The 17641-nt window shown below is 40.6% G+C and overlaps 1 protein-coding gene across 24 annotated transcripts in view; it reads right to left on the bottom strand.

Moving 5' to 3' along the window:
- The window catches only part of EPB41L3 (erythrocyte membrane protein band 4.1 like 3), a 225077-nt gene that overhangs the window by 51174 nt on the left and 156262 nt on the right, over nt 1-17641 (bottom strand). For all 24 annotated transcript variants that reach the window (XM_043889000.1, XM_043888987.1, XM_043888991.1 and 21 more), the window contains 2 exons: nt 6745-6849; nt 5246-5288 (listed from right to left, as the gene is read on the bottom strand). In XM_043889000.1, coding sequence (XP_043744935.1) covers nt 5246-5288; nt 6745-6849 — 148 coding nt within the window. The remainder of the gene's footprint in view (nt 1-5245; nt 5289-6744; nt 6850-17641) is intronic.

Consider the following 17641-nt stretch of genomic DNA (forward strand, 5'->3'; position numbering starts at 1 on the left):
CTCCACCCAGTGAGCACACCGCGAGGGCCTGCTGGGTTCTGAGTGTCTGCAGAGAAGAGCCTCTGGGTCTCCCGGCTTTGGTGCTGGAGGCCTTTCCTCTGAGCCACGCTCTTCCTTTTGCTCTGTGATTCGTGTCTTTGCAGTCCCACCCTTATGCTTCAAACACCTTCCGAGACTTTCTTTCTTTATTGTACTTGTGACTGCTCTGGGTCTTTGTTGCCGCACGTGGGCCTTCTCCAGTTGTGTCGAGTGAGCGCTACTCTCTAGCTGGGGTGCACGGGCTCAGCAGGTGTGGCGCAGGGGCTTAGTTCCTCCGCACATGGGATCTTCCCAGGCCAGGGATCGAAGCCATGACCGCTGCATTGGCAGGCAGATTCTTTACCACTGAACCACCAGGGAAGCTCTTTCCTAGACTTTTAACACACCCCACCTTGCCTCCTCATTCCATGACTCCTGGAAGCTCCATTCTCTGCCGGAGTTCTTCCCAAATATTCACAAGAAAAGTGACAGCATGTCTGACAGAATAGCACTGAAACAAGTATACTATCAAGGGTCAAATAGATCACCAGCCCAGGTTGGATGCATGAGACAAGTGCTCAGGGCTGGTGCACTGGGAAGACCCAGCGGGATCGAACGGGGAGGGAGGCGGGAGAGGGGATTGGGATGGGGAACACATGTAAATTCATGGCTGATTCATGTCAATGTATGGCAAAAACCACTACAATATTGTCAAGTAATTAGCCTCCAACTAATAAAAATAAATGAAAAAAAAAAAACAAACAGTGACAGCATGATAAGTATGCACCAGCTCTATCCTTTGCACTATTCTCTTGCTTGAGTAGCACAGGCTGCATAGGTTACCTGTGTTTCTGTCATCAATGGCATGGTCCATTTATTAAATGGTTTGTTCTTGACATTATTACTCATATTACATTTATACTTCCACCTGGCAGGGATCCCTCTTAAGTTGACTTATAAAGGACTTAGTATAGGACCAGGTATTACTGGGTGTTTCATGTCATTTCTAAACCACCCAGAAAATATTCCCAAAACACCGGCTCTAAGAGTTACAAGTCATAACATATCTGTCAATCAAATGTATTCTTAGTGATTATTTTTCCCCCTGTTCTTGAAAAAGTCCTCCTGTTATTCTAAAAATAATCTGGTTTGATTTTACTCTCCTATTGATTCCTATTCACTTCCTGCTAAAACAGAACACTTGCCAATGGTGAAGTTCATAATGGGAGCTGGCTCACCCCCAAGCAACTGGAATGAAAGCTAATGGATTAGTTATGGGAAATGGATTTACTGCTCTTTTATAATTTTCATCCACTTCAAAGTGAATCCAATGAATCATTTAGCAATGTAATTAAACAAACTCATAATAAATTCAGGGTAAACACTCTAAGTTAGAAACTAAGAGGTAATAAAAATAGAAGAAAGATATTTCAATGCAAAAATCCTCATTACAGGAAAGTGAGTTTCAAAGGACTGTGGGCCTGAGAAGCATCTGAGAGGCTTGGTAAAAATGCCAATCCCTAGGCTCCACTCTACTTTACTCCACAGCTCTGATCTCCACAAGGAGATCAAACCAGTCCATCCTAAAGGAAATCAATCCCGAACATTCACTAGAAGGACTGATGCTGAAGTTGAAGCTCCAATACTCTGGCCACCTTATGCAAAGAGCTGACTCATGGAAAAGACCCTGATGCTGGGAAGATTGAGGGCAGGAGGAGAAGGGGGTGGCAGAGGAAGAGATGGTTAGATAGCATCACTGACTCAATGGACATGAGTTTGAGCAAGCTCTGGGAGTTGGTGATGGACAGGGAAGCCTGGCATGTTGCAGTCCGTGGGTTCTCAAAGAGTCAGACACGACTGAGCAACTGAACTGAACTGAAGATTATAACTCAAATGACAATGAGGTCTCATAGGACATTATTTTGAAAAGTGGGAAAGCTTAAAGAAAATATAATCTATATCATAATCAAGGGGAAAAAAATCCAGTGAAATGAGGCATAAAATTTGAAATTAATATGCAAGGCAGATTTAAACTGAAATACATATCCCCATGGAGAGTTTGGTAGGAGCCAATCACTGAGAAGCTATGGTTATGCCATAAATAGGCCTGTGAGGCTGAATCTGCTCAAATGATGACTGTGGTTAGAGACTTTGGAATTGGAAGAGTCTCAGTGCATAAAAATGACATTCTATAACACTGATATAGGCTTTTAAATTACAAATTTATGATAATTAGAAAACTGTGAAACTAAAGAGAATTCATTATTATGCAAAAATTCTAACTTTAGTCTTCTGTGCCTGCCAAATCTTAAAATGTCTAAATATACTACGTTTATAGCATAAATGACTATCATATATTCTATATCATGAAATCACTATATTGTAAATACACTATATCCTAAGATAGTAGATTCAGAAATTTTAGATCTTAATTTTAGGCGTAAAAGATGACTGGAATAAGACTTTTTTTATAAGAACAAACTCTACAGGCTCAGAATTTTCTATTTCTCAAAAATTTGTGATTTAAAATCTCTATCAGCTACATTGCCATTGTCTTGAAAATCTTATGCTAGAGAACTACTGTGGGCCTACAACATAAAAATAATGGAAATATCCTTTTATTATGTGTGTTTAGAAGAGAAGGTGACTGTACAATAATTACATGAGGTCTGATAATACTTTTCTGCCTTGATACTAACAGAACGTAACTTTGGTGGAAAGAAGGTATTTAGTACACAGGAAACAATGAGAAATATAGACAAAAACACCAAATTCCATTTCCAAAAAAATCCCAATTTTCTGTGCCTCCTTTGCACGATTATCTCTTGGTTTTATGTTGCTGTCACAAACACTGTCTAATCTATGTGAGGAAAATTTCCTTTAAACCTCATGTCTGATTGTCCCTTTAGCTTGTCTCTTAGAAAGAAAGGCAGGAGAAGGGATACATGGGAAATGAAGAGAGAAAGAAAAAAAAAGAATTCCACTAACAGCAAAAAAACTACCTGTTGATACATACAGCCTTTCCTGCAACAGTACTATGATTTATCCTTGAACATTTAATACATTTTCAAAGTGCTTTGTGACTATAAATCACCCAAGTATGAAATAGTATTTTATTAATTAGGTGACTACAAAGAACTTAAATAAAGCACACAAAATGCTAAGATATATTTCAGCACATCTGCTTTTAATAACTCCATAAAAAGGTTCTCAGAACATATTCATCATCTTAAAGTTTTCACTGGACCTCTCTGGATAAAGGTGTGTTTTCACCTATTTATCACACCTGTAGCTTTCCCTGGTTTCAATCCCAATTTACTTCTATCAAACTACTTCATTATCAAGTTTCTTGTTAGTGATGACACTAAATTCCTCTCAAAAATATGGTGAAGATGTTTTCATTGTACAAATAATTCATCAGGCTCTCTAATATCTAAGGAAAAATTCACTATTTTGAGATATTACCTAGCATTAAACCATTTCAAATTGCTTACTACTAATTACTTTTTATTTGCACGCAGGGTATTTGGAGGTCTCAGCACATTCAAAGGTACTAGAAAGATTGTTCTCTTTTAATAGTAAACTGTTGAAAACTTCAATGGGAATGATGCTCTTATTAATAAACTGGTCTTAAATTTAGTCTCCAAATAGAATCAGTTGCTCTGGAAAATTAAACTAGATTTTATGGACAAAAAATGAACTGCTTGAAAAAATTAACTAGTTATTTGAAATTATAAAGTATATCTACCTTTTACCATTTATCTATAGTAAAAAGCAATAGCTACAGAAAAGGATTAAAGAAAAAATTAGTTGTTCTCAACCCCTTACCTTGCAGGGACATTTCTGGGGGGTATTTACTATTAATAACATTCATGCTCTTCCCAATAATCCACATACCTATATACATGCATAACTCTGTTTTGCTGCACTGTACCACACCGCACATGGGGGTCTTAGTTCTCTGAACCCTCACCCTCTGCAGTGGAAGCGTGGAGTCTTAACTACTGGACTGCCAGAGAAGTCCCTACACATAATTCTGTTTAAACAAATATGATTTATTTCTTTAAGGTCTCACTAATGAGAGCTAAAACTATATTTATTCTATCTCATTCTATTTAATAGTTGCCTAGTATTTCAAGGTATAGCTATTTCATGATCGATTTAATCATTTCCTTATACATGGATATTTAAGTTGAAACAGTTTTCTGCTATACCAATGGTATTATAATGAACTTTTCTACATGTATACATATGTACATACTCTTGTCTAATACATACACTGATAACACTTCTACAAGTAAAATTAGGGGTCAAAGAATAAGTACCTTTTAAATTCTAATAACTTTGACAAAAAATGTCTTCCTAAAGGGTTATATTTCTCCCAATTGAGTACAAAATTGCCAGTGCAGGGAATTATTAAAATTTTAAAATCTTTGCTCTGGAAAATTAAACTAGGTTTTATTGATAAAAAATGAACTGCTTGAAAAAATTAACTAGTTATTTGAAACTATAAAGTATATCTATCTTTTACCATTTATCCATAGCAAAAAGCAACAGCTATAGAAAAGTGTTAAAAATAAAAAAAATTCTTCATTCTCAACTCCCTATGCTACAAGTGCCATTTTCACTGAATAGGTGAAAAAAATGTCTCATTTTAATTAGCATTTAATTACTACTAAGATTTAGCACCCTGTCTAATACTTATTAGTTACCTGTTTTAAACTTTCTGTGTTGCTCCTGTAGTTGTTTTGTCCATTAGGAAATGTGAAATGTGCATTTCTTAATTTGCCATTAGGGGCTAAGGAAAGAAGCTATCATCAGATAGTAAAATACAGTCTGACTTGTTATTAAATGACTGTTACTTCTAGCTTGATTGCTTGCCTTTCATACTTTGGTTAGGGATAATATAACATTAATAATTAAGTTTGGAACTTTAAAATGATTGTCAACAGGGGCACCACTTGATTAAATCATATCTCACATCTGTGTACAGGCAAGGGACGAGGTCAAAAGTCATGTCATTTTATCCCCAGGTTGTAATAATTCATAACGGGTGATGGGTATCTGAGCCAGAGAAATCTGCCAAAAATAAAACTTGAGATCTTAATCTGTCTTTCAAAATACTGTATCCACACCAGCCACGTGGATATGAAGTACTAATTCAGATAAGCCCGTGGTTTGAAAATCTTCCTCCCATTTCTACACAAAATAATCCAAAGGAACTTACTTCGAATCTGTTTTTTAATTTCCTTAGCCGGATCCAACCAGTTCTGAAAAAGAAGTGAGAGTCTGAATATGAATCAGAGAAGAAGAGAAATGACTTCGTGTTGAGTGGGTAGAGACATGTGCTAAGTGCATTTGGGAGGGAGCCGGGAGTGGCTGCCGGAAGGGCCCCCAGCTGGGTCCTGCCCCTAATATGTCCAGCTGCCTTCACTCGTCCCAAGAGGGCGTGGGCTCTTGTCTCATGAGAAGATGTGTGTGCGCGCAGGATTGAGGCTGAACAAAATTATTTCACAAGTGCCTTCAGGGATTCAAGCTAGCATAGAAACAGAGGAGAAAAGACGGCAGATTCTATGTTCAAACAAATTAGGAGAAAAAAACTGAAGGTAGAGCCATCCCCCAGTCACTGCCGAAGATTGGTCACAGGGCCCAGATGACACTGAAATCTGGGGATGCTCAAGTTCCTCACATGAAATGGCACAGTATTTGTATACAACCTATGCAATCCCCTCATATACTCGAAGTCATCTCTAGATTATTTCTAACACCTAATACAATGGAAATGCGATAGAAAGAGCTGCTGGTACACCAGCAAATTAAAAATTCTGTTTTTGGAACATTCTGGAATTTTCTAAAAAAGTATTTTTTGATCTTCTGTTGGTTGAATCTGCAGATGCAGAACCTGAGAACACATAGAGTTGGCTACGTGTAACGTGACCCCACTGATGTCCTAGACGGTCAGCCCCCACGTAGTGACTTCTGTGATTATAGATTGTAAAGTACCTTCTTAGAATGCGTTCCTAACAAACAAACACTTGTTTGAGACTTTATGATTTTCTTCATCAGAACACCCAGGCATTTAATGATGAAGTTAAGACATCATCCAGTGAATTCAGTCAAGATTAAGTATGATTCACAGAATGACAACCAAACAAGTAACATTTATGAACACGATTGTAGTGGCTCAGTTCCCAGAATTAAAGAGACAATTTCTTCTTCCTCATTTTTCAGGTGGTTGAGAGGATAAGAGGCTGCATCAGCTCTAAGAGTCTACGGAGGTGGACTGGATACCTAAGACAAGACACATCTCATATTGTGATGCGGCAAGAATATGAAAGCGTAATAAGACGAATTAATGGCATCCAGTGAACATGTTTTCTGTGTATTAATATATTTGATTCTCAGTGGCTCAAATCCACTGAAATATTATCATACCCTCCCCAAAGCACTATATACAATGCTTTTCTGGAAGCATAAAGAACTCAAGCATGAAGAGCAGACACACTGACTGTTTCCAAAAGACTCAAGATTATAGAAGTTGTTGATAATTTCCTTCATGAAGAAATAAGGTGATAAATAGCATTTAAGGCCTCACACAGTATATGTGAGGTGTAGGGGCGTGAGAGGTGGGTGGAGAATACAATCTACCGATTCAGTTTCAGTTCACTTTCTTGCAGCAAAGGGCAGCTGAAGCCAGAAGATTCTCTATTGCTTTGAACCACTCACCTTCTGGTTTTCAGCATCTCGATATGTAAGCCCAAAATAGTCTTTTTCTAGCAAATTCAGATGTTCACAGACTTTATCAAATAGCACTTGGCCTCTGGAGCGTTTCTATGAAGAACAAAACAGAAAAACAAGTTACCAAAAAAGCTCTTCAACTGCCATGATTAAAATGGGTACACTTTAAAATGTTGCTTGTTTTAACTGTTCAGTAAATGATGAGTGAGTGTGATCAATTCACCATCTCCTTTTTAACTAGAAAAAAGGCTGAATCGAGTGGACCTAATGGTGCAGTGGTAAGGAATCTGCCTGCCATTGCAGGAGATGCAAGAGATGCGGGTTTGATTCCTGGGTTGGGAAGATAACCTGGAGTAGGAAATGGCAACCCACTCCAGTATTCTTGCCTGGAAAAAAGGCAATTATCTGGGGGAAAAAATCCATCAGCTTAATTTATGGTGATACACAGCATCTATCATGTTTTCATGTAAGACTTCAAAGCCCTTTCAACTTGGCCTTGGAGTCTGAGCTGGATTAACTGTCAGCAATTAAGCTAAACTACTTTTTGTTTGCATAGTAGCAACATTTCACATCTTGTACCTTACGCATATTTGTCTCTAAGATTTAATGCAGTAAGAGAAAAATAAGAAAATTGATAAACAATGGGCATGCCAAAAGAGAAAGTATTCCGAAGATCTGTAAGTGGTATGTATTACTGTGCAACCGCAAATATATTGGAAATTACTCAGCCCCCTCAAGCATGACTATTTAGGAGAAAAGATAAATTTAGGATAGAAAAGTGAAGCCTGGTTTATAGCTAGCTAAATAATCAATGTTGTATTTGAATAAAGTTTAATAATGTATGAAAATAAATTACATGCTAGCAAAACTGCTTAACACTCAACGGATATGAGTAAATGCTATGACAACAAAATGCTGCCTGCTAGTTTAAATCTTGTATTTGTAAATAATGGCATATTACTTCTGAAAAATGCTTAGTAAATCATAAAGTTTTCACACACACAAAAAAACAAACTGGTTCTTCTGACGCTTCCTTTGGTAAGATCTCCAGTTTAAGAGATAAGGGCACAAAGGCTCAGAGGACTTAGATGAGAGAGGCAGTCTTGCTGTTGCCTGTGTCGGTTTAACAGATAAACCTAATTCTGAATCTTCCTCATGTCCCTTACATCTGTGCAGACCTCTCTCCCTCTGTAAAATGGGTATGACGCCATCTACTTCTTTGCAGCGTTGTTGTTCACTCACTCAATCATGTCTGACTCTTTGCGACCCATGGACTGCAGCATGCCAGACTTCCCTGTCCTTCACTATCTCCCAGAACAAAAGCATTCAAACTTGGTCCAATGATTATGCACGTCAAGCATCCCACAAACGTCAGCTGTTATCAGCCTAAGAGACTGACAAGAGGCAGAACATGTAATGTAGGGCTCAGTTTGCCTTTTTGTTGTAGGAGAACAAACAGCTCCTTGTGGGGCTGATAAACATCCTTGGTACTAAAATGGTGCTAGTAGTAAAGAACCAGCCTGCCAGTGCAGGAGACACAAGAGATGTGCGTTTGATCCCTGGGTTGGGAAGATTCCCCTGGAGAGGGCATGGCAACCCACTCTAGTATTCTTACTAGGAGAACCCATGGACAGAGGAGCCTGGCGGGCTACAGTCCACAGGGTTGCAAAGAGTCAGACAGGACAGAAGCAACTCACCACATGCACAACATTAAAATACCCTGCTCTGGGACTTTCCTGATGGTCCAGTGGCCAAGAACCCCCACTCCCAATGCAGAGGACCTGGGTTCAATCCCTGGTCAGGGAACTAGATCCCACATGCCAAAACTAAGATCTAGTGTAGCCAAAATAAGTAAACAATTAAAAAAAAATACCCTGCTCTTTCTTTAGATATCAATCATGTTTATTGCCTAACTGCTTTAGTTCAGTTCAGTCGCTCAGTCATGTCCAACTCTTTGCGACCCCATGAATCGCAGCACGCCAGGCCTCCCTGTCCATCACCAACTCCTGGAGTTTACTCAAACTCACGTCCATTGAGTCAGTGATGCCATCCAGCCATCTCATCCTCTGTCGTCCCCTTCTCCTCCTGCCCCCAATCCCTCCCAGCATCAGGGTCTTTTCCATTGAGTCAACTCTTCGCATGAGGTGGCTAAAGTATTGGAGTTTCAGCTTCAGCATCAGTCCTTCCAACGAACACCCAGGACTGATCTCCTTTAGGATGGACTGGTTGGATCTCCAAAGCAGAACACAATATACACAACACACACACACACACACACAAATAAACACCAGTGTCTGGCCAAGTACTTTCTCAATGAGCAAAAACAAAAACACAAATAAATAAATCTTCCTCTACAGAAACTTCTACTTTCTTTGACCCAGAGGACCTCAGCCAGGCCCTCAATGGAGGAATTATTCTCAACATGCTGCAGGCAGCCTTGGGCATTGTTTTAATTATTTCTCTTCTTCCTTTTGTTTAAAAGGTGGAAAGGTTGGCTCAGGCAGAGACCACTGTGCTAACTGGTTCTTACTTTTCTGGCTCCTCACCATTTGATTTCTATTAATGACCCATGTGAGAGTTGGACCAAAAAAGAAGGCTGAGCACGAAAGAATTGATGCTTTCAAACTGTGCTGCTGGAAAAGACTCTTGAGAATCCCTTGGACAGCAAGGAGATCAAACCAGTCAGTCCTAAAGGAAATCAACCCTGAATATTCACTGGAAGGACTGATGCTGAAGCTGAAGCTCCAATACTTTGGTCACCTGATGCAAACAGCTGATTCACTGGAAACGACACTGATGCTGGGAAAGATTGAGGGCAAGAGGGGAAGCGGGTGATAGAGGATGAGATGGCTCGATGGCATCACCAACTCAATGGACATGAATTTGAGCAAACTCAAGGAGATCATGAAGGACAAGGAAGACTGGCGTGCTGCAATTCAAGGGGTCAAAAATGGGGTCACATGACTTAGCGACTGAACAACAATGACCCACAGCTTTCTCTTGAATAGACTAGACATTTTTCTTAAACGTATTTGGACACTATATATTTATATATACACACACAAACATATACCTTTTAGTTTTCCACTATTTTACACCTTTAATACCGTATTAAAATGCATTTGTTCAATTAAATTTAATCACACACAAAATTCTTTTCAGGCTTCCTTTTCTACAAATTTCTATATTCATATTAATTTGTCCTTTCTGTTGTTTTCCACATAGAAATAACCAGCTTCAGGGCAAAATTACTTTCTTTTTCTTTCATTAACAAACAGTTCTTAAGACAATAACATAGTGGTCCATTCTTAACACTGAGGGGTTTGAGGGGATTTGTTTCTGTCTGTTTTGGCTCTAAGAACCAAGATGGTTTGTTTAGAGTCTACTATAATGTTGTTGTTCAGTTGCTAAGTCAAGTCTGACTCTTTGCAGCCCCATGGACTGCAGCATGACAGGCTTCCCTGTCCTTTACCATCTCCCAGAGTTTGCTCAAACTCGCGTGCATCGAGTTGGTGATGCCATCCAACCATCTTGTCCTCTGTCATCCCCTTCTGCTTTCAATCTTTCCCAGCATCAGGGTCTTTTCCAGTGAATCAACTCTTCACATCAGGTGGCCAAAGCACTGGAGCTTTAGCATCAGTTCCTTTCAGTGAATATTCAGGGTTGATTTCTTTTAGGACTGACTGGTTTGACCTCTCCTATTACGGATGGTTGGGCTTCCCTCGTGGCTTAGCTGGTAGAGAACCCGCCTGCAAGGTGGTACACCTGGGTTCAATTCCTGGGTTGGAAAGATCCGCTGGAGAAGGGAAAGGCTATCCACTCCAGTATTCTGGCCTGGAGAATTCCATGGACTGTAAAGCCCATGGGGTCGCAGAGTTGGACACATCTGAGTGACTTTCACTTTCACTACAGATGGTTACATGTAAACAATGAAATTCCTATCTGCTAAATCTGAGCACAGCCACCAGCCAGTAGGATGACACCAGAAACACCTCTCACCTCTCACTCCTGCTCATCCTTGAGTGGGAATGGAAGACTCCACGAGAAGGCAGGTGATCGTGGGCTCGAGGCTACAGGGCTCCTGTGCTCATGGCCAATATCACTATGACCACAGCTCGCTGCCCCAGAGCCCAGACGGGGCTTCCGCACACGTAAAGGGCAAGACCCTGGCAATGGCTGGGGTTGAGACAGGACACAAAACAGGACTATTTTCCAGCCCCACACAGGATCCCCTCTGTGATCACTCTCACCTCCCCTACACTGACTCTTTTTACGCAGATGATTTTCTTCTAGCATATTATTCAAGTTTTTCAAGTCAATGATTTCTACATGTTTGACATCATGTGCATCTTTGGGTAATAATATCTAAAATATGACTAAAGCTCAACAGTCACCTGGAACTTTTAGAGAGTTAAATATTTGGTTCCCAAAGAAAGGATGTTCATGAAGTGATCAAATCTAGGCACCTAATTTTCATAGGGTGTGTTTATATGTTGCCATAATGAGTCAGGAATTCAGTAGATTAAAAAATGCTTTTTTGGACAGAGCTATTCTAAAATCACAATAAACTGTGGAAAATTCTGAAAGAGATGGGAATACGAGACCACCTGATCCACCTCTTGAGAAACCTATATGCAGGTCAGGAAGCAACAGTTAGAACTGGACATGGAACAACAGACTGGTTCCAAATAGGAAAAGGAGTACGTCAAGGCTGTATATTGTCACCCTGCTTATTTAACGTCTATGCAGAATACATCATGAGAAATGCTGGGCTGGAAGAAGCACAAGCTGGAATCAAGATTGCCGGGAGAAATATCAATAACCTCAGATATGCAGATGACACCACCCTTATATCAGAAAGTGAAGAGGAACTAAAAAGCCTCTTGATGAAAGTGAAAGAGGAGAGGGAAAAAGTTGGCTTAAAGCTCAACATTCAGAAAACTAAGATCATGGCATCTGGTCCCATCACTTCGTGGGAAATAGATGGAGAAACAGTGGAAGCAGTGTCAGACTTTATTTTTTTGGGCTTCAAAATCACTGCAGATGGTGATTGCGGCCATGAAATTAAAAGACGCTTACTCCTTGGAAGGAAAGTTATGACCAACCTAGACAGCATATTAAAAAGCAGAGACATTACTTTGCCAACAAAGGTCCATCTGGTCAAGGCTATGGTTTTTCCAGTGGTCACGTATGGATGTGAGAGCTGGACTGTGAAGAAAGCTGAGCACCGAAAAATTGATGCTTTTGAACTGTGGTGTTGGAGAAGACTCTTGAGAGTCCCTTGGTCTGCAAGGAGATCCAACCAGTCCATCCTGAAGGAGATCAGTCCTGGGTGTTCATTGGAAGGACTGATGTTGAAGCTGAAACTCCAATACTTTGGCTACCTCATGCGAAGAGTTGACTCAACGGAAAAGACCCTGATGCTGGGAGGGATTGGGGGCAGGAGGAGAAGGGGACGACAGAGGATGCAATGGCTGGATGGCATCACTGACTCAATGGACATGAGTTTGAGTAAACTCTGGGAGCTGGTGATGGACAGGGAGGCCTGGCGTGCTGCAGTTCATGGGGTCACAAAGAGTTGGACACAAGTGAGTGACTGAACTGACTGATTCTAAAATCAATGGACAATTTACTTAACTGGAGACAAACACTTTTTAATCTCATTTGCTGTTTCCTGTGAGTTGTTAAGTCATGTCTCTGACTTAAATGCATTCGCAGTTCATGTAATCCTTCAGTATTAACACATGAACAACATGAAATGCTGAGTTTGCTTTGCAGTTACAAACCAATGGGCTTCCCAGATGGTACAGTGGGTAAAGAACCTCCCTGCCAACACAAGAGACACTGGTTCAATCCCTGGGTTGGGAAGATCCCTTGGAGAAGGAAATGGCAACCCACTCCAGCATTCTTGCTTGAGAAATCTCATGGACAGAGGAGCCTGGTGGGCTACAGTCCATGGGGTTGCAAAAGAGTTGGACATGACTTAGTGACTAAACAACAAACCAATGATGGACTGCCCTCTCTCAACCCTTTTTTTTCCTCTTAAAATTGGGTTTCTAATAGAGAAGATGAAGATACAGCCATCACCACCACTCAAACACAGCAGATGAAACAAGTCTTTCTGCAACATTAATGAAACTTCCCGAAGTCAAAGTTACTCCAAGATTTTTATGTCTGTAAAACACTGGTTCTCAAGGTATAGCTTATCAACCATCATCACCTGGGAAGTTTATATTAAAATGTTTATTTTCACTTTTACCTTTCTGCTTAGAGGAACAAGTTCTAAAAATTAACTTCAAAATGTTTCAGGACTGGGGAATTTCAAACAGTTCCAAAAGTAGAGACAACAGTATATGAAACCCTGTATACTTATCACCCAGTTTTAACAAATGCCTTTTGAAGATCACAACCTTGGTTCATCTGAGTTTTGCTCCCCTCATCCTACCCTCCAGTTATTTGGAAGTATCTAAGCAAATAATTTTGTCTCTATTTATCTTAGCATGTAACTCTGTTCTTTCAAAAAATGTAATTGCAATGCCTTCATCACATCTAAACAAAATTAACAATCAGTCCATACTATCACCAAATATGTAGTCAGTACTTTAATTTCTCCAATTGTTTCAAAGATTTTCTTTTCATTTTCTTTGATAAGCCCATACATTGCAATAGGCTGTCATATCTCCATAGTCTCTCTGAATCTGCAAGTTTTCCATTTATCCTGGTTTTCCTGTTGAAATTAACTTGTCTTGGAGATCGGGTCATTTGCCTGCAGAGTTCCCTCAGTCTAGACTTGCTGTTTGCATCTCCATGGGGTAATTTAACATGTTCCTCTGTCTTTTGTATTTCCTGTAAACTGACAATAAAATCTAGAAGCTTGACCAGAATTCTTATTTGACTGTTTTCTAAAAAAGATGCTGTGTGATTTCATCAGGAGGCATTCAGTGACTCTTGCCTTTTTCATAACATTTTGTTGTTGTTTAGTTGCTAAGTCATGTCCAACTCCTTTGTGACCCCAAGGACTGTAGCCTGCCAGAATACTGGAGTGGGTTGCCATTTCCTTCTCCAGAGGATCTTCCTGACCCAGGGACTGAACCCATGTTTCCTGCATTGGCAGGCGGTTTCTTTACCACTAAGCCATCTGGGAAGCACAGTCATTAATGATCATTGCCCTAGCCCCACCGATTTGAGATGGCAAGATGGGAACATTTTAACACTCATCATTGCTCCCCCACTGATCAGCTGAAGCATGTCTATGAAGAGAGTCTCTTTGTCAAAATTATTTATCCAGTGACACAGTTTGACGAAGCCAGGATCAACACTCGCACCTTCTCCTCTGTTCAATTTCAAGACAAGTCAGGTCTCTAGCATCACCCAAAAGTCACCAATTAGAATTTTTGTCTTATGTCATCACTATTAACTCATGGGGGTAAGCGAGGCTTGATGTGTTTCAGTACATTACGGGTGTTACCCTTAGTGAAGCTCTAAATGTCCCTAAATGCTCTGCCTGGCCTTTTGCTGTCAACTCTCATCCTTCACAACGCTTCTCTAGTGCCACTTCTTTATAGCACTTCCTGTCCTCCCAACCAAATGCGATATCTCTCATCTCTAGACATTTGAGCACTTACGGTACCAACAGGGTATTTTCCACATTCCACCTTACATTGCAGCTGTCTGTCTGTGCATCACCTTTTATCCTGACCGACTATAAAGACATTTTTCATGCTATCATGCCACTGACACTTTTTTTGCCATGCTGCGTGGCAAATGGGATCTCAGTTCTCCTACCAAGGATTACACCCATGCCCCTGCATTGGAAGCATGGAGTCTTAACCACTGGACTGCCAGGAGAGTCCCTCCTACACTTTTTATGGGACCTCCTTTTGGTCAAATATCATCAAGAGATTAAAAAGGTAATGTGATGAAAATTTACATAAAATTTTTCTTGCCAGCATATCATAACTAATGTTGCAGAAGCAATAATTTAACCTAGGGTTTTCAACCTTGGATCCTGGGAGCAGTAAAAATACACCAATATCCAGGAAACCATGTCAGGAAAAAAGAAATCAGAATTTCTGAAGGTGGAAGCACGGTCTTTATAGGTTTTCAAGATCTCCTTTGCAGGTATGGTTGAAAGGTACACTTAAATTAAGTTTACAATTTAAAAACTTAAATAGGAGGGCTCCAAAGCAATGTTTCTTTTTTTGAGGAAATGTGTAACTTTTTCATACCAGTTTCTTTCAAGCCTCTTAGACCCAAACTGATAGCTACATGATGATAAACTTTATTTACATACAAACACAGTCTTAAAATCTTAAGATATCCTTTCCAACAAATTCTCTTAAAAAACATTAAGTTCTCAAGAAATGAAAAACCAACCAAATGCTGAAATAAAATGATACAAACAAGCAATGTTAAACCACCAAACTAAAAAACCAACCAGTAAACAAACCAAAGAATGAACTTGCATTGAAAACTATGAACCAAGTATACAAAATAAAAATGTTTTCGAGTTTGTTGAAATTTTTTTTTAAAGTGGTGGCATTTTCCCTTGGGATAGCCAAAACATATAGACTTTAACTGAAGAACCTGATACCATACTAAAAAACCCCAGCTGGGTTAGGAAATGTCTTGATTTCCTCTTTTGTGATTGAGCAGAAGCATTCACATTCTGCCCAGCACATTCCGGAGGAGACGAGAAGGAGCAAACACACACAGGGCTCCGAGCGTGGGAGAGGATGGAGAGAGGAGCTGCTCTTGGTAGCTGGCCAGGAGTCAGCACACCTGTGCCTGTGTGCGTGCTACATCGCTTCAGTCATCTCTGCCTCTGTGTGACGCTATGGACTGTAGCCTGCCAGGCTCCTCTGTCTATGGGCATCTCCAGGCAAGAATATGACCCCTGGAGTGGGTCGTGATGCCCTCCTCCACCCGGGGATTGAACCTGTGTCTCCTGCATTGGCAGGTTGATTCTTTCCCACTAGTGCCACCTGGGAAGCCCACACCTGTGCACACATCCTCCTAAAAGTCTCTGGAAATTGTGGCTTGATCTGTGCTCTCAAACATGAGCCCAAATTGTACTAAATCTCAGCACAGGACTTCAATAGAATTTGTCTTTTCTTTCAGTCTCTCAAAGCTATGAATCAGCCTGCAAGAAAGGCTAAACGCTGAAATTAGAGAAATTTGTAAAGTCAAGTATAATGTCCTCGCCTGAGAAGATGGGCTGCAGTTCTTATTTTCTGAAGCTGCACAATCACAGAGAAAATGAGGCAGAGACTGTCGTCCTGCCTGAGAAGTATAGCTTATCAGTGGTCCCTACTTCTTAGAAGGGGGACATGGGGTGGGAGGGGGGGAAGCAAAGCCATCAGCACCAAGGCTGCAGGTACATCCTTAAGGCTCCTCAGGATCTGTGTGCATTTCTATAAACTGTTGCTTAAAAAAAAGTCTTGTTACATTTCATCGTTCAGTTGTTGTGTCCACTGCAGCACACTAGGCTCCCCTCCCCTTCACTATTTCCCTGAGTTTGCTCAAATTCATGTCCATTGAGTTGGTGACGCCATCCAACTATCTCATCCTCTGCTGCCCGCCTTCTCCTCTTGCCCTCAATCTTTCCCAGGGGTCTTTTCCAATGAATCAGCCCTTTGCATCAGGTGGCCAAAGTATTGGAGTTTCAGCTTCAGCATCAGTCCTTCCAATGAATATTCAGGGTTGAATTCCTTTAGGATGGGCTGGTTTGATCTCCTTGCTGTCCAAGGGACTCTCGAGTCTTCTCCAGCAACACAGTTTGAAAGAGTCAATTCTTTGGCGCTTAGGCTTCTCTATGGTCTAACTCTCGCATCCGTACATGACTAGGAAAAATTATAGCTTTGACTAGATGGACCTTTTCAGCAAAATGATGTCTCTGCTTTTAAATATGTTCTTTAGGTCTGTTATAGCTTAGGCTAAACCATGTGTGTTAATACAAGGAAATACATACGATATTGAGAACTTGCAGAGAAATTGACACTTCCGTACCTTTATTTCAGCTGCTTTGAAATTTGAGGGTGCAGCAGCCCTGTAAGCACTTCCATCTCTCCACCATGTATCTTCCTCAAACCGATTGCTGATTTTCTCCTGCAAATTATACCTTCCCATGGATTGAGGCACTCTGTGAACTTGCATTTCTGCCCCCCAAGGACAGGAAACTGGCCACTCTTTGTAATGTCCCCAACAGAATGTCCTAAACACCAAAAACATTCAACATATGTGCCTAGTAAGTGCTCCTGGCATGAATCTGGAGGAGTTTCTCCTCACATTACCTTGGATTAGTCTTGTTGCAAAATGCCATCTCTTTTTTCATGCTTCCTTCTGTAATTGCATATTTCCTCACTGAATGCCTCTCCATTCTCCTCACTTCTAAAGGTCAAATGGAATTCTCTTAATTTCTAAATGATGGCATCACCATTTGCCTGGTGTTTAGGAGCATCTGAAGAGCTCCACAAACTGAGCTGGCTGGAGCTTGAGCCTACGTTGGACACCAGGACTCCATGTAAGTAATTTCTGCCTCAGTTTTCCTTTTTCTGTTAGAAAAATGTTCTAACACTGTCTGCCCTGAAATTTAAGTGTTTTTTCTTTTTCTTTTTTTAAATTTAAATCTACACTTAGAAAATAGCAAGAGTCCGTGGTCAACTCATGAATAAAAGATGACGATGGTGTCTGGTCTGTGACAACAGACTTAAGCCCCTGAGAGAGATCCGAGGCCAGGAAGGTCTGAGAAGCGCTACGTGGCCCCAGCAGCCCTGTGTGCATTTACTTCCATTTGGGGCTTTCTGTCTCAAGTGTACTTTCAATGCCAAGTTTAATAAGCACAGCAGGAAGTCCATTATCCCCATCACTACTGCCAGAATCCATG

Source organism: Cervus elaphus, chromosome 27 (genome assembly GCF_910594005.1).
Source record: "Cervus elaphus chromosome 27, mCerEla1.1, whole genome shotgun sequence".
Lineage (NCBI taxonomy): Eukaryota > Metazoa > Chordata > Mammalia > Artiodactyla > Cervidae > Cervus > Cervus elaphus.